The sequence below is a fragment of the Erithacus rubecula genome (assembly GCF_903797595.1).
Source record: "Erithacus rubecula genome assembly, chromosome: 11".
Lineage (NCBI taxonomy): Eukaryota > Metazoa > Chordata > Aves > Passeriformes > Muscicapidae > Erithacus > Erithacus rubecula.
In genome coordinates this window covers 16,521,105-16,538,988 of record NC_136663.1, presented here as the reverse complement: position 1 = coordinate 16,538,988, position 17,884 = coordinate 16,521,105, and the positions used below count along the sequence as shown (strand labels likewise).

Below are 17,884 nucleotides of genomic sequence, written 5' to 3'. Positions count from 1 at the left end.
TTCTCTAAAACTGAAGGGTATAACAGTATTATTATAAGTAGTATATCAGGCCAAATCACTGATTATGCATTAAGAAGGATCAGTCCTGAAAAGTACTGGTTTACTTCTCCAGACTCTTGAATGAGTGTGCTGGTTGCTCCTTCTTTTTGCTGTTGAAAAAGAGTGTCAAACTTAGTTTGTGGTCTTGCTCTTTCCCATTTGGTGACCACCAGACTAAACATGAATTACATGTAACTGAACAGCTCTTATGCATGTCCAGAACCCTTTGCTTGTGCAGATTTTCTATAAATTGTATTCTTGTATAAATTAGCAACTCTTTCATCCAGGATTTCACCTCCCAACCTTTCCTGCATCACTAGTCAGGGTTTAAGCACTGATTCCTCAAAACCCCCAGCAGGATTATGTGAAACCAGGATGGACACATGTTCTGTAAGAACCTCAGTGTTTACAGCTAATCTGCAGACCAAACCACTGAGTTAGAATATTACCACATGTCATGTGTTTTTATTTGTCAGTGATTGAGCAGGAGCTACCTAAGAACAAAATTCCAGTATTAAAAATGCAGTGAACTTTCTCACTGTGCCATTGTCTTATACTTGCAAATACTGCTTAGGATCATTTGCTTTCTGTTCCTTGCCCCAAAATGATGGGTTTGCTCACACATTTTATGGACAGAAGCAGTCATACACTTCCAAAATGAATAAGGTGGCAGCATATTGTACTTCAATGAAATTTTAAAACCTTGTATAGTATTTCACTAAACCTTTCAAAGTTATGTTTCTGTTGGGTACTATTTTTTTAAAGGCAGAATATTAAACAGCAAACAATGCTTACATTTTAGGCCATCCAGATCTGATATAACCTTGAACATTTCACTAAAACTTCTAATTTTTAGATTAGTTCTGCAGATTGATTTTTAATAATGTATTTTTGAGTTTTTAAAATAATATAGATTGAAAGTTTGAAATCGTAATTGTTACAGAGAAGAATGCATGAGCAAGCATTGTATCTTAATGAAAACAGTCTTATTCTTTTACATTGTCATTAAAAGTGGTTTTCTTAATGGAGGTTAAATGACCTTTTGTATAAGAAAAAACCAAACAGAAAATGTACTGTCATGTTCAGCTGCATTGGTTTTGCTTGCTGTAAAACATAATTGCCTTACAGCTAGCACTCCAGCCTCAAGTCAGGGCAGAGTTTTTCTTCTATATTCTTCTATCATCAAAATGATGTTTTTATTGAATCCATTTAGCTGACTTTGATGTTCTCCTGGGAATGACAGTGATAAATCTGTTGGGCACAAAGGTATTTGAAACTGCATCTCCTTTGCTTACATGGTATTTTCCTTTTCAACAACTTAGCAAACGAATGAACAAAATGATGAGTTAAAATCTGTTCTTCAGTTACACAAGGAAAGAGGGGAAGCCTTTATATTTCCACCAAGGAGCTTCCTTTGTGTCATGGCTCAGCTCTCCTTAGAACCATCACCCTACAAAGATACTGGAGCTTTTTCTTCTTATGAAACTACTGGAATATGTATTTCTTTCTTGTTCTGAAAGGCATTGCATTTTTCCAATGTCCAATTACAATGGTAATTACAATGTTACAAGCATAGATGCTATGTAAATATCACAGTCTGAAATCCATTGACAAATTTTTCAGACATTGGCATCAGAGCTCACTCTCTTTTGCCAAAGTTTGCTATCTCCTAATTATGAGGTTTTTGAAGGAAAATAAATGGAGTCTTACTTGGCCTGTAGATAAGAAACTTCATTTGCAAAAGATAATTTTTAATCTTAAAACAATTACATTTTGAGTTAAAGAAAATTGTCTTAATTTTTAAAATAAACAGTTGTCAATAGATGACTTGTAATAGCCTCACTTTTGTGAGATAGTAACTAAAATAATTAGCAATTTACTTAGGGAAAGGAATGTACATTGAAGCAGAGTTTTAGAGCAGGGTGCTTGCTTTTCTGAGCCAGGGGGACAGTCCAAGGTGTTTCCATTTAATTTGTCCTGTTGGAGTGTTCCTTAGACACTTTCTTGCAATGCAGCCTTCTATGAAATGGTGGGAAAAGCACAATTTATGTTTGCAATTCAATGCACAGATTTCCAGGTTTTTATGCAAAGTTATTATGCAAGGGTGAGCCAGAAGAGAGAGCTTGGCTTGACACCTTGGCATGTTTATCATAGAAATAGTGGAAAAGGTTCCTCTCTCCTTCTGAGGAAGGAATACAGCTCTTGGGGTAACTAACTGCAAAATGAAATGTGAGGCTGCTGTTCTGGAAGGGCTCAGTGCCTCTAAACAAGGAAAGTTATGAAACCTAGAGAGAATATTATTTGAACAGCCTTGACTGTCAGACAAGGAATTTCTTTGGAGAACAGTTTGCCTAAAGATTTTAAATGAGTTACCTTAATTTTCATATGTACCAGGGTTTGGTTAAATTCTGTTTCTACTTTTTAGTCAGAGAGAAGTTCTCCAGCTTTATAAGGAGAAAAAAGATGTTCACCTCCTGAACTGGGCCAGGCAAAATAATAGTACAACACAGAACTTTTTAAAACATGGGTGAACTCCTGGTGTGTGAACTCTGAATTCAGCTTCAAAACATTTAATTCTGTGCTGCTATCAACAGCAGTATAATTTTTCTGGCCTGCAGCAGCTGATTGGCTGGCTCATGATTATTTTCATTAAGTATCCTTCAGTGACAGCCTAAGAACATAAGTCTCTTCAAGTGATTACTGAATTTGCCCTTTAGCCTATTTAAGTTTGTTTTTTATTTGTCATTGCTCTTTTTGCCTTTGATCTGAAAATTAAAATATATGCATTTCCATTTAATTTTAAAAAATATTTTAAATCTCTTCCCTTCCCCACTGCTGCTTGTTGCAGTAAGTCCCTACTGTGAAGAGCTGCTGTGGTTTATTTGAGTGTGTGTCTCAGGGTGCTGTGCAGAACAGACTTTGATGTTGTTTGGTTCCTTCAAACTGCTTGTAATGATGCAGTATTTACAGTGAGATTGCAGCAGCTTGCTAGGGAAAAACATAATAATGAAATATTTTTGCATGGAGTTTTAGGAAGTTTTATGTTTCAGGGAAAGATGGAATTAATATCATCCTAAAAATGAAAGATGCTGGATTGATCCATTCCCAAAAGGACTGCAGATCTAGGATTAATGAAGCAAAGTTCCTTTTTATTACTGCTGAAGGATCTTATATGATTTAAACATTAATTTTTCAACTCAAATTTCTTTTCATTAGAGTTTTCAGAGAGTTAATGGAGGAGTCAGAGTGTAAGATATCAGCACAGAATAATAATTTTATGAATGAAAATTTACTGAATTTAGAATTGTCAAAAGCTGTGCATCTTACATATAGATCATTATTAGTTGCTTGATTTATGGTACTGCTTTTAATAAGTTGTATCAATGCATTTGAAAGATTAACTGAGGGAAGTGCATTTGTAGTTTATTATGTACAAAACACTGATTTTTAGCTAGTGGCTCATTGAATGTTGCAGAAATTCATCTTTAGCCATTATGGCAGCCATCCCTGGTTTCCATAAGGATTTCAATTATTTTGTTGATTTATCTTTTTAATCTTTTAGAGAGATTGTATAATTTCTTGGCCCAACAGTAGAATACATTAGAAAGTTGCATTGTCATTGTGGTCATTTGATATGGTAAATCAAGCTTTTAAAAAAGACAAAGTGAATATCCTGCATCATTAGGGACCCTGGAAAAAGTTACACATCTCTTCATAGTGCTGTTGTTATGAATTTGGGGATATTTATAAGCTCTTTTCTAGTATTTACCCAATATTACTTAGCTCATGTTTATTGGTACAAGTGGCCCATTGAATACTGGTTCTGAGCCTGAAACCATAGGGCTGGTGGGAAGTTCCTTGGAATAAACCAGCAAAGTTCTGTCACGTGCACAGCTTTCCTTCTCCTGGATGGGTGTCCCAGTGTGTCCAGTGCTTGGGAAACATTTCAACACCTTTAATGGTCAGGTTTCCCCTGTGCAGAGTGGTGACATGGCCTGTGCTCCTGGGGCTTGTTTGGGGGCTGATGATTCACAGTCAGGTCATAGAGGTTCCCAGTGAAGGTGCACAAAGAGCTCTGATGTTGAAGAGGATCTTTTCAACTGTACAATAATAAAACATTTTCTGATGCACATGTCATTGTGCTGCAGTCTGCCAAAGGGGAGTGGGACAGTTCCACCTTGTGAATCAGTGTCTGGTTTCATTTGTGTGTGGATTTAGACTTCTAACTCCTGCATTAAGAGACCTTTTGGGATTGTAATACCATGTTTAAGAATACTCCTTTGCCAACAGTGATAGTTTACTACTAACCTTTTCTTTTCTCTTTTCAGATCTTCTTGGATCCCCGTCTAGCTGGTCCATGTTTCCAAATTTTCTCTTGTAATATTCTCAAGCAGCCAAAATGAAGTTGAAGCATAACATCAACCCTATTCTCCTACAGTTCATAAACTTCATAGTCCTGCTGTACTCCCTTGTAACGTACATTCCATGGTACATTCTTTCAGGATCAAAGCAAGCTATAGCAAAAGCCAAGCAGGTTAAAGCCAGACCTGTGAATAACAAGCCTGGGGGTGCATACAGATCTGTTAACAGTCTGCATTGCTTAGCTTCAGTTCTATATCCTGGGTGTGATACACTCGACAAAGTTTTTAAATATGCTAAAACTAAATATAAGGACAAAAAACTCTTGGGAACACGTGAGATTCTGAAAGAGGAAGATGAAATCCAGCCATCAGGAAAAGTTTTTAAAAAGGTAAGTCTTTTTGCAGTCTGCCTTCAAGAATTTTTTTCCAAAGTTTGTTTACTTTTTTATGCAGCACTTCTAGTCCAGTAAAGCAAAGCTAGGGGAAAAATAAATGTTTTCTGTTTAGATTCAGTAGCTGTAAAAGGAATTAAATTATCTAATTCACAATCTTTCAATACTTGGCATTTAAACCAAATCAAAACCTTTTTGCACTCTTCAATAGATAACCTATTTATGGTTTCAGTCAAAGAAAAAACACAAGTATGTTTTAGGTATTTGTTTTTAATATTCAGCGGGTGATATAAGTGGCTTTAAAGGTTTCTTTTTGAATTTTAAAAAGTCTTTGTGTTATTCTAAACTGTAATCAGATAAATATACAAAAAAATGCTAGATGCCAGTGCTCAGATGTGCCTTTCCAGCAGACTTAGTTGTGATTTAAGGATTTGCTGTTCTGTCCTGGGAATTCAGGACTTAAATGAATTTTTTTGTTTGGAAAGGGATTGCACAGATTTTATTGGAAGAGTCTTTTTCTTTGAGTCTCCTTTAAGGTGAATTACTCAGCTAATATGTAATCCTGGTGTGTGTGGGAGATGTGGTTTCAGAATCTGACAAGAGCTCTCTTGTTTCAAGGGACTGACTTTTTTTTACAGTGTATAGTGTTCAAGCCTTTATTATCATTTGCTACTTCATATTTATTCAAACACATTGAAAAATGCACTTTTTCCTGAAGAAGCAAGGTAGAATACTGCAACAGAATATACATGTTTGTGCATCTCTCTGTGTTAAAGATCTGCATTTCTGTATTAGAAGTCGTTAAATCCACAATAGATAATTTCTGGTTTAGATTAGTTTCCATGCAGATGAAAAAAAAAATTCTCTTCATGCTGCTGGTTTTAATTCTCATAGAGGAATATGTTTAAAATAAAATCTGGTTAATACCACAACATATGGCAAAGTTTACTTCTGTTAAAATCTTCATACAAACTTTATTATTAGTGAAACTTCCCCTTAGCTGTGGAGTTACTTTGGCAGCATGAAGGAGATGCTGGCATGAATGGTTACATGTGCTCTCTCTTGATGCACATTTTGCTGCCTCATTACCCTGTAAAGAAACAGAAAGTTCATGTTGTACAAAGAACAGCTTCTGAGCATAGATCAGAATTTTGGCTGCCTATGACATGTGCCCTGTTTTCAATCCTAACTTTGAATGTAAGGCTTAAGAATTTAGGAGTTTTAACCTTTTCCATTATACAAGCAAGCCATTGTGAATATTGGAAAAACTGAAGAATGTTTGTGTTGATCACTTGTTTGTAAGTATTTAGACTTGGAAATTACCCAAGTTAGGTAATTTTGTCTAAGCCTGACACAAGGGTTCATTATGGTGGATTGCCATACTTGCCCTCCTGTTACTTTGTTCCAGGTTGTGGCATTATCACACAAATCCACTTCTAATGTTTTTTTCTGTTAGGTAATACAGTGTTTCTTAAGACCTCATAGCATGTGTTAGCAAGTGAGGAAAATCAGAACATTTCACAAGACACCTTGATTCTGAATGTCAGGGTTCTCTTCCTTTGATTTCTATCCTTCATTCCAGGCACCTTTTTATTGCCTGGTTCCCTTTAGCAAAACTAGTTTGAGGTTTGCTGCAGTTCTTCAAAAAGGTGCACAATGAGTTTAATTCTTAGGTATAATGCATGTTATTTCTGTACTTTATAGGAGCCGTAATATATTTTTATATTATACATATATATGTATCTCAAAAAGAAGTAAAATACTGAGCTTTTCATTATTGGGAAAACTAGTGTCCTCATACTTGCAGCTAAAATTATTTAGAGCTTCTTAACATCTTTAAGATCAGATATTCAATTCATTGTGAGAACAATGAATATCTCTGATAATCAATAATTTCTTGAATTTTTATGATAGTGTACTGTTGAAAAAATATTTGTTTCTGTGTAGATTCCAAAGTAGCAGAAATTTATGAATGTGAATAAATTGCAAAGATTTGATTATGCACTTGTTGCTTTTCATAGTAATTCATATATGGTTACTACTTCTATTTCATTCTGTAGTGCACTTCTCCAATTTCCTTCTCCAGTATCATGCATACCTAATATTAATTTCATAAACCTTGTATTTAAGTCAGCATAAAATAATATTGAAAATACCACTGAGATTAAGATGTAATTATTTGGAAAAGGGACCTAATTTAACCACAGCTGAAATCTTATGATGCCCAAAGGATGAGCTTTATTTTGTGTCCTCTTAGTTATAGGTGCTTGCTTTGATCTATGTTGTTAATGTGGATTTGGCTTTGTATGTGTGTTTTTTAATTGGTTTATTTTTTGAGGGAGATCTGTTTGTTTTGGGGATTGCTTGTTTGTCTTGCTTGGCTTTAAAAAAGCCAAGTTGGTATCCAAGAAGAGAATTACTGGAAACATAATAAGTAAGACACAGTGGGGAGAACAAAACACAGCTTTGTTGGGGAAGATGATGCATCTGAAGCCTGAGACACTTGGGTGCAACATCAAGCACTTGGGAATTTAGAACTTTACTCATTATTGCTGATATTGAAACTTCATGTGAAGATTCAAGAAAGTTCTTGCCATGCCAAGTTATTGAGCAGTAAGAGAGTCACTTATGATGTTGAAAACCATGGATTGCTATGTAAGTGTTTATTAGGGTGGGGTTTTCAGGTATGTTCAGCTACAATTCATGTGTTCATGTGAAAAAGGCCAAAAGTGGGCATTTCAAATGACCTCCTTTGCATTTTTTTAAATATACTTTTACAAGAAAATGTATTTAATTAATGATCACTGATTTCTAAATCGTAATCAACGTTCTTTAAACCTTATAAGGTACTATTAGACTTTCAAAGGTGACTGAGATCAGGTAGTTTAATGACTCTACATGAGCCTGCAGCTTTATCAAGAACATTTTATTACACCTTTGCACTAGAAGTATTAACACGTTTCTAAAATCCATGAAGGGGAACGCTAGCGGTGTGTTCGGTCTCAGCTGTTGCGGATCCGCAGTCTGGCTGGTGCTGGGGCTGCAGTGTGAGCCCGGGGCACCAGAGGGCAGCGTTCCCCTATGGAATGAGCGGCTCCAGGTGGGGCCCCACTGCTCCAGCTCCTGCCCTTGCTGCTTCGCTTTCCTCTGCTCTAACGCCCTTCTTGCGCTCTTTTGCCAGCTCTTGGACAGATACTTTCTTTCCATTAGTTATCGAGCAGCGGTAACCTCTGAAAGTTGTTGGATGTGTTTGAATGTTTAAAGGACTGTGGCACCTAGTGCCAGTCTGATCACCTGTTTGCAGCTGAAGCAGAATCACAGAACTGTTGGGGTTGGAAGGGACCTCTGGAGATCATCCAGTCCTACCCTGAGCAGGTGGCACAGGAACGTGTCCAGGTGGGTTTGGAATGTCTCCAGGCAGGGAGACTCCACACCTTCCCTGGGCAGCTGGATAAAGAAGTTCCTCCTCATGTTGAAATGGAACTTGTATGTTTTAGTTCATGGCCATTGCTCTTTGTGCTATCACTGGGAGCCCTTGAGAAGAGCCTGGCACCATCCTCTTGGCACCCCTTTGAGGCATTTGTATGCATTAGTGAGATCTCCTCAGTCTTCTCTTCTCCAGACTAACCAGGGCCAGCTCCCACAGTCTCTCCTTACGAGAGAGATGCTCCAGACCCCTCATCATTTTTATGGCATCCAGGAGCTCCTTGTCTTGCTTGTACTGTCCATTGGAAAGAAAATGTTAGCAAAAGCCACTGAGGGCAAGGCCGAGAGGGAGATGGGTTTGGAGACAGTCCAACATAAGGAGTGTGAGAGAAACTGTAACCTGCTCTGTGTCCTGCAGAGGAAGCTGATGGAGAAATGCAGGAGGAAGGGACTTAGAGCCAGCTTAGTAATAGGTATATATGAATATGTATTATTCACTAATGTGTATGTAATATAAATGTCATAGGGATGGAATAGAGAAGGAACACTGGAATTTGAATATGTGAAAGGCAGCAGGAAAGTAAAACTCAAAGTTACTGCATTGGGAAAGATCTCAATGTAGTTCTCACATCAGTGTTCTTCAGAAATGTGTTTTTATATAAATAACTGCAGCCAACAGTGCTATACATCCTTAAAAAATATTTTTCCTTTTTAAGAAAAGATAGCACCAATGACATGGTCTTTTACTACATATCAAACTTGTTTAAGCAGTGAGGATGAATTATTTAAAAGAATGAAAAGAGGAGTAAAAAGCAGAATCACAAGTATTATTTGGAGAGATTAATTTTTGGCCATTTAATGATTTATTTTCCCTAGTTCTGTGAGTTACAGAGTGGTGGAAATTACTAAAACCTGTTATGGATTGGCAAGCTTACCAGAAACAGTAACAAGAATCTGCTTGTGTTTCTTGGCCTAATTATTTATGACCAGTTTTCCTGAGGCTACACTCTAGGCAGAGTATAATGGGGGAGAGGGTGTTGCCCAAGTCACTGCTATAAATTATTTTCAGCTGATAAGCTTGTTAAGAACTACATCTGCCAAAAATACTGTCTTTGGGGGAAAAAAATCCCAAATTAGAATTTAAATTCCGAATTACTGAAATTTGGATGGACAGGAAGAGGTGCAATAATGTTTTTGGAAGCAGTGAGAGTTTTCCACACCAGAAATATCTTGGTGTGTTGAAACAAAGAGGGACTCCCAGGTTCCCCCTCTTCCTCAGGGGGCCAGGGGTGAGCTCCTGCCCCACGTGCTGCCATTTCAACCTGATCTTTCTGCTCCAGAAAGGTTTTGGGCTTTGGAAAAGCCACTGAAACACACCTTGTGGAAATAAACCAGGAGAACCTGAGCAGATATTTGTGTGAGACATCTGTATTTCATGGTGGAATTGCTGTATATTGCTGTTGTTGACCAATGTTGTTTTTTGCGCTTGTGAAATTATATTTTCCCATAAAGACATTTGTGAAATTTTCAAGCAGCTGCATATGCTCCTGTTTGTCCTGCTAAACAAGTAGGTTAATGAGCAAAAGGCAGTGAAGCTGTAATAGAGACAACTCATTGTTACTTGATACAACTGATTGTAATTTGAGCAGTTTGGAAAAGGGTCTTGACAAAGGAAATCTACTGGATTTTATTTATTTATTAGAGCTTGTGAGAGATTTTTAAATATGTTTTATTAAAGAAGTGGATGTGGAAGTACAGACCCATTAGAAATGTAGTTACATGTCAAAATGTTAGATTTGACAGCCCAAAGTTTGAAATGTAGTTCATGCTGATAAATGAAATACAGAAAAAAGAATGAAGGAGATTTTCTAGTTCTAGCTTTTCTAGTTTTTCTAATATTTATTTGCATTTATTACTAATGCTTTGTAAAGAACATGTCTGAAATACTTGATTAAAAATTGTTTTTCAGAATTGTCAGTGTGCTCATATAAATACATGGATAGGATATAATAATTTAGAGTATAGATTTTTAGTATAAAACATCTTCGTACTATATCTACATATGAAAATTTCTAGGTTGTTCTCAAAGAAATATCCTGTCCTTCAGTAAGGAAATAGTACTGCAAGGTGCAAGTGCACACAGAAATCTGGGTAGTGACCTGTAAATTTAAATCCAGTTTTCCTGTGCACCATCTTTCCCTTGGAAAAGTGAGATTGCACAATATACTCTACATGACTTCTCAGAACTGAGGTTTGCCAGTAATTTCCTATCTTGTGTTCTGTTCCACTTTTGTTCAACAGCAGAAAAAGGCAAAATTATTACTGCTCATCCCCTTGACATTTGTTTCAGAACAAAGGGAAAGGGATTTCACAATTTCTGATTGAGGGCCCATGGATATACTGCTTCCTGGATTTCAGGTCCCTTTTTCTAATTTTTTTTTTTTAAATGAACATCTGAGTGTCATGTTTGTGTAGAATTGTAGTCCAAATATCCAAGAAAGCAGATACAGAAAATTGTACTAATTAGTGCTTTTCATCCCTTACACAAACCAAACTTTTTTTAAAAAGCAGAGGCATGTGGGCCAGATAACCAAACAGTCTTTCAGAGGGCTTCTGAAGCTACAAAAGATGATGACAATCATGTGCTTTCCCTTCTGTGTAATAGAAACTTAGGTGGTAATATGCATGGAGATACTGCATTATGATATGGTATTTATCTTGGAACTTCCACAGGCCCTGTAGCTTTTGGCAAGAAAAAGTATCATCTTTATCTTGAGTAAACTGCTGTTATAATTCAAGCACATGTTACTCAAGCATCCATGGATTCTTCATGTGGCTGAAGATGTAGTAGGACGTGTTAAGGATTTTCATTTTCTAAATTGATTTTTGTTTTTCTTATTAGGTCATCCTTGGCAAGTACACCTGGCTTTCTTACGAAGATGTGTACATTAAAGCTGTTAATTTTGGAAATGGCTTAGCAGTCTTGGGTCAGCAGCCAAAGACTAACATTGCTATCTTCTGTGAGACCAGAGCTGAGTGGATGATTGCAGCCCAGGCCTGCTTTATGTGCAACTACCAGCGTGAGTACCTGTCTTCCCTGAAGTTTTTATGGCTTTTGATCTCACAGTCTGAAAACAAAACACTTTCTTGCTTCACTTTATCTAAATTTAATATAGAACATTAAACTTTTCAAATTAAAAAATACTGCATGAGCTAGAAACCATGTACTTTGTAGCCTTTTGCTTTAGTGGATAGAGAAACCTGTATCTGTTGGCAGATGGGGAGAATGGTTTTGGTAAGTATAGTTTGCTCAATGAATTTGTGAGAGGTTTACTTTTTCATCTCCAATCAGTACAGATTCCCAAGTTTCTGAAAACAAGCAAACAAAAGTCACACATGAATTCATTGACTCAGTTTCAGGACTTGATGTCAAACCTTCATCTATGCCTGCAAGTTTTGTTTTATCTGGATATTTTGTCAGTTCTTCAATTTTGACTTTGGTTAGGCCTGTTTTCCTTGCTCAGGAATGTACTGGGTGCTGGTCTCAGTTGCTATTGTTGTTTAAATGACTGTTTCATCTTTGCTCCTCAATATGTCCTTCACCTAACTAATCCCAGGCTGGGTTCTGTGGTGCTGTCAGGGGGACACATCTTGTCCCTCAGCACATGCCAGAAACTACTGTTCCTCATAGGCTTTTCCCTCCTGTGCCACATTAACCCTCCTTCAATAAGAGGTGGGACCTAAAAGCCAGATGTGCAGAAGTTCCTGATTTCCTACCTAGATACAGTAAAGATGTCTATCAATTATACTTTTTTCAGATTTTGGAAGTAAATCTAATAGGATTTATATTTAAATGGTCCCTTTTTGCTCTGACCATGAGTCTGTTTCAGTTTGAGAAGCAATATATCAATGAGTATGTAGCAGTTTTCATTTACATACATTTTTACTCATGTCTCTGGTTATTTTGCATGTACCTGTTGCTGTGTTGGTCCATCAATGTTAAGGATGGAGTTGGTGACAAGGTGCACTGCTCTGGCCCTTAACATTTCAAAGTCAGCCTGCTTGCCTTGTGTGACAGCTGGCTCTGTGGACAAGGACAGAGTGGATGTTGTGTACTGGGACTGTAGCAATGCCTTTGACATGGCCTCCTGTGTACCTGTACAGCCAGACTGCTCAGGTAAAGATGGGCAAGATGGACCACTAGCTGCAAGGATTGTAAGCCACAGAACAGAGTTACTTGCCAATCTTCAGTGATTGACAGCAATTCCAAAGCTGCTTAATTTCTTCATTGCAGGCCTGGATGATGTGTCAGAGTGCAAACACAGGAGGTCCCAGCTGGTGGCATGTTGGGGACAGCAGCCAGTACACTCAATGGTGGGGCTGTTGTGCAGAGGAGCCTGTCAGCTGGAAAAGTGGGTTGTCTGGAACCTCATGGAGTTCAGTAAAGGCACTTAAAATTTCCTCTGTGTGTGCTGGAATGCACCTCATGCACCAGTATGGGCTGGGAGACAGCTGGACAGAGCAGCTTTGCAGGGGAAGGCCTGAGGGTTCTGGTGGGCCATGAGTCAGATAGGATTTTGCAGCATCTTCTTGTAGTGCAGGCCAGCAGCATCCTGGATATTGGTAGCATGAATGCAGTAGGTAGGTCCAGAAAATGATCATTCTCCTCCTTTTGGACACTTGTAGAACATCTGGACTACTGTGTCTGCATTGGGGCTTCCTATTAGGAAAAGATGCTGACATCCTGGAGCAAGCCCAGTGAAGGGCTGCCAGGGTGCTGGAGGGGTTGGATAACATGGTGTCTGACAGAGAGGGGTCTGCTCAGCATTAAGATGAGGGAGCTCAGACCTTGTTGCTGTCTGACACTACCCAGTGGGAGCATGCAGAGGAGATGGAGCTGAGCTCTGCTCACAGAGCTGTGCTTTGATACCACTGCAGCTCACAGTCACAAGTTCAATGGCAGGAAAATGTGATTAGATATTAGGGCAAGCATCTTCATTGTGAGGGTGGTTGTGTGTCAGAATTGGAACAAAGAGCAGTTGTGAAATCTTCATCCTTGAAGTTATGTAGAGCCCAGACTGGCCATGGCTCTGAGCTCTGCTACAGTGTTTGGTGTGTGCAGGTGATCTTTCCACGTGTCTTTCTGCCTAAGTTTGTGATGTTTTTGGTTGGTTCTTCAGTGAGTAAATAGTGCTGGCTTGCCTACCAGAGCAGAGGACTGCACAGACTATTCTCAGATAAGATTCTTGTGCTTCTTTTAAGCTACGTGTCTCTGTGCCAATTCCCTTTTATCACTTTTGGGATCTGTCAGATTCCCAGTGGCTATCCTGGGAATAAAATGCAAAAGCTTGTATAATTTTTTTTTTTTTTTCCCTTTGGAACTGAAGCACATTTACAAATCCTAGGGAGATTTATAATTTGAGGGGGGAAATCTGAGCTGGGGGCTGGACGTTGTGAGCAGAACAGTATGCATGTGTTTTTGGGTTTGTGGGATTAGTGCTTTAAATCCCCTTAACTGCGACGTGCCTCGGCACACACTCTGACGTGGTGTTCAGCATCTGAGCTGTGTCATCTTCTGTGAACTTGGCTGACTTGTGCTGGCAGATGAGGAGAGCTGTGCAGTGTTCATGGCAGCTTGCAGGACAAATTGGGAGGTTCAGATGATGAACTTGAAGCAGTAGTTGTGGCAAGAGGTTGCTAAATGGCTTATGTTAGCATTTTTCAGTGTGCAGGTTTGATACCAGCTAACTGCTGTGGGGGTGTTGGGACACTCTTTCCAAATGTGAAATGTGTTCAGTCTGAACACATTTCTGTGAAATGGTTCAGTCAGAACAGATGTTAACAGAGCAGGTTCATCATCTGCTTTGTACATAGTGTTGGAGAGAATGCCTTTTGCCCTGCAGAATTAAAATGAGGAAAGTGTTGTTTTTATGGATTGCTTGCACAAACAAGTGATTTTATAGTTAGAGAACTTCAGAAAAAGTCACATTTAAAATCAAATATTTCTAAGTTTTATATTTGCAGGAGATGGAATGGGATTGCTAGTTCAGGAGCAGAAGAAGTAGTACTAACATGAAAACAGATTTTCTTCCTAAGTACCTCTTCATGTGTGTGAACAGCTCTTCACCAGGGTAGGCAGATAAAACACAGGAGTGCATAGTCAAATGGTGGAGTAGGAGAGGATTTTTCAATATGCTTGAGCAGAAGTGGTTTTGTGAGAATTAAATTTGACTGAAGCCTTTAAAGGGGCATTTTGCTTTTTATTCTTGATATACAATGGATCCTGAAATACTCAGTTTAACATTCCAGTTACTTTGAAATAAATTGCAAAAGTTCTATTTGTTTCTTTAGAGTAGTATTTTGTCTTTTTATATGAGCTGGCAAATTTAGTGGTATTGGGGATTTTCTTTTTGCCAAGCCTTTGGTCAGTTAACTCACTTGTACTGTTACATATATAAAGGTGAATACAAAATAATCCCTTCTCAGTATGTTTTCAGGAGAATGGAGAGAAAAAAAAAATCATAGAAACTTTCAGATTTGCCTGAAGAAGTTTTATGTGCCGATGTGGAGAAGGGAGAATTTCAGAGTCATTGCTGAGTTTTGCTCTTTCCATGACATCAGTGCCCCATCATAGAACTGGTCTCTCTCTCTCTGGCTCTCTGGTATAGCTCTGAGTGTCATGACGTACTTCTTTGCAGATGAGTAACTAAGTATCTCCGTGGTTATCCCGAGATGATGCTTTGCCTCCTGGGCGGTGCTGTCAGCTGGGTTCTTCTCCTTGGCTCGGGACAGCTGAATTTCTGCTACTTGTTTATATAACAGGGGTCACTGCAGTGAGGAGAGAGAGCTCGTGGGAACGAGGAGAGGCACTCTTCTGGACTTTGCTCCCACCAAATTAAAGAAAACACAGTGTATGTGCATTTGCCCTGCAACAGTTCTGAACTATGATGGACTGTTTTAATAAGAAAAAAAATAAGTAGAGGTCAACTATTTACTTTTTTGTGTAACGAAACTGGTTTTGAGTTGTTTTGGTTTAGTAACTCCTTGGATTTAAATATTAAAACAAAGAACTTAAATACAACAGAACTTTATTTAATTTTAATTTTTAATCTTTGCTGCAGTGATTACAGTCCTGATGTAATCTAGTGGCTTGTCTTGTTTTCATAATTACTTTCTTTAAATATTCCGCTACATACAGACTAAAAAGCAGAAGATATTCAGATAGATACCTGAGGTGACAAAACTCACAACAAGGATGTTGTGATTATTGATTGTGTTGATTGATCTCAGAGCCTTTTTGAGATGTCTGTTTAGTGTTCTGCTTGGAAAATAGAATTTTTTTTTTTTTTGAGAGCAATGCTTCTCTTCAATTTTTAGCTGCCATTTTCTTCCCTAGTCTCTTCTTGTCTCTTCTCATTCAGTTCCATGGAAAACAGCAGGAAATTAAATATTATTTTAAATGTTTTAATATGAAATCATTGTTTAACACGCTCATTAATGAGCTGACCTTACAAACAGGAAAAAATTTTTCTTAGAGTCAATTTTCTAAGTATTTTCTTTCTTGCTATTTGGTATGATTTTCATTATGTAAGTTCAGGGTCTAATGACTGTGATGATTAAACCTTTATTGCATTATTTTAAATAGATGTCAGAAGAGGATAGTCACAGACTCATTCCTGAGTGTGAGAATTCTCTGCTGATGACATGTACTGCCATGCTGTAATAATTTGTTATTAGCAGTCAATTGTGAAAGGTTGCTAACAGAGTATGTGAATTCTGGAAAGAGAAGTCACATGAATGAAAGCTGTTTCTTTCCTGTGTGCAAGAGGAATGTTACACAGTGATTAAACTGAGAACATTTGCCTACTTTTCAGATGGTAAAAGCAATGAAAGTATGAGAGTAGATCCAGGAGAATTGCATAAGGTGATGTGGTTTGGGGACCTTTAATTAGACCTTGGAAAAGAGTAAATGGTCACATAGAGAATGGTTGTTCATTATTCCTTCTGGGAGTAGCTGAAAATCACACTGCATTGAAATTCAGATGTTAAGAGCCTTTTTAAATACAAAACTGTCCCATCTTTGAGCTGACAAATATTTTTACTGTTTTCTGAGTAGGAGTAGATTAATCTCAGTTCTTTTTTGTAAACTATACTTGAAAATTAAACCCACTTCCACTGTTTTGTGTTTCAGTTGTTACTCTCTACGCCACGCTGGGAGGCCCAGCAATAGTTCATGGGCTGAATGAAACAGAGGTGACCACCATCATCACTAGTAAAGAATTGATGCAAACAAAATTGAAGGTCAGAAAACTGTTCTTTGTCTATCTCTTTCCAGTGTGTCTGTTCACCATTGCTAAATAGCCTGGTTCCATTCTACAGAACAATGATTTATTGCCTTTCCATAAGGCAGATACTTGTGGGAGAAGATTTATGTATCTGTCTTCATGTACAGAAAGTGGTAGTTTGTTTTCAGTGGGTTTTAGGCTGCTCAGTGACTGGAGAGTGAGCAATTTGCAGTATTCCAGAGCTGGAGTGCTGCCTGGAAAAAAACACCTTTACAAGAAACTGCTGTGGCTTCTGGGTGGATTTAGTGCCTATAAATGTAACAATGGGAAGAACAAAAAAATGTATAAAGAGCTAACTGTGATCATGCTCCTGGCTTATTGTCAGATGCTTTCCCAGCAGAGAAAGGTTTTTATGTCTAAAGATGGTTGTTTAAAGAGTTAGAGCTGTTTTTCCATGAAGAGGGAGAAAAAGCTCACTAAACATTACAACAGTCAAAGAACTTCGTTGACTTACTGACCCTGAGAGAATACCCAAGTGGAACAACTAATCTACATGAGTTTCATCATTGTGTGTTTTGGGGAAACTGGACCTTTCAGATAAGGCAATTGTTTTAATGAAAAACTGTGCTGTTGTGGAATTTTGAATGAGAATTTCCCAAACTTTAAAAGAAGTTACTACAATGACAGTATCAATGCCATGCACATTTATTTCAGCTTGCAGTAAGAGAATGATCTTCTCTTCTTCCAGAAGAACACTGATAAATGTCTTAGAACTCATGTTTTGCTTGAAATGTTTAACTAGTAATTTTCAATATTTTTGCTAGCTGTTATTTTTTTTAAATAGCATAATTACCAAGGAACAATCTAAAAATTATTGTGAGCTGAATATTTCCAGTTTCTCTCAATGTTCTGTGGGAAGGGAAAGTCAATTATGTTTACAAATTATTGCAGCCTTGTTTGTGGGGTTTTCATGAAATAAAATGTAAATGAGTAAATGGTTGTAGAAGCTTCTGGCCTTATAATTGGAAAGATTGAAGCTTTGCAGCTATTTGAGCATGGCAGGTTTTATATTAGTGCTTTAAAAACGTATGCAGTAGATAACATGAGGATTTTTGTTCTTGGTTGGTTTTTTTTTGTTTCTTGTTTTTACTTCTTGGCATAATTTCTGAACCCATTTTTCATTTCCACAGGAAATTGTTTCTCAAGTTCCACTACTGCGACACATAATTACAGTGGATGGCAAACCCACAACATGGTCAGAGTTCCCCAAGGGTGTCATTGTTCACACCATGGCATCTGTGCAAGCCATGGGGGCCAAGGCAGACACTGGTAGGTTCTGCCTGTTCTCTTTGGGTGCCCTGATTTGACCCCATTGAGTGAA

At 37.9% G+C, this 17,884-nt stretch overlaps 1 protein-coding gene across 4 annotated transcripts in view; it reads left to right on the top strand.

Annotated features, from left to right (window-relative positions):
* The window catches only part of ACSL3 (acyl-CoA synthetase long chain family member 3), a 50,431-nt gene that overhangs the window by 14,864 nt on the left and 17,683 nt on the right, over positions 1 to 17,884 (top strand). For all 4 annotated transcript variants that reach the window (XR_013775528.1, XM_079315660.1, XM_079315659.1 and 1 more), the window contains 4 exons: positions 4,368 to 4,789; positions 11,121 to 11,298; positions 16,410 to 16,519; positions 17,694 to 17,832. Coding sequence is in view for 3 of the 4 variants with exons in the window: in XM_079315660.1 (XP_079171786.1) it covers positions 4,439 to 4,789; positions 11,121 to 11,298; positions 16,410 to 16,519; positions 17,694 to 17,832 (778 nt within the window). In the remaining variant the exon portion in view is untranslated. The remainder of the gene's footprint in view (positions 1 to 4,367; positions 4,790 to 11,120; positions 11,299 to 16,409; positions 16,520 to 17,693; positions 17,833 to 17,884) is intronic.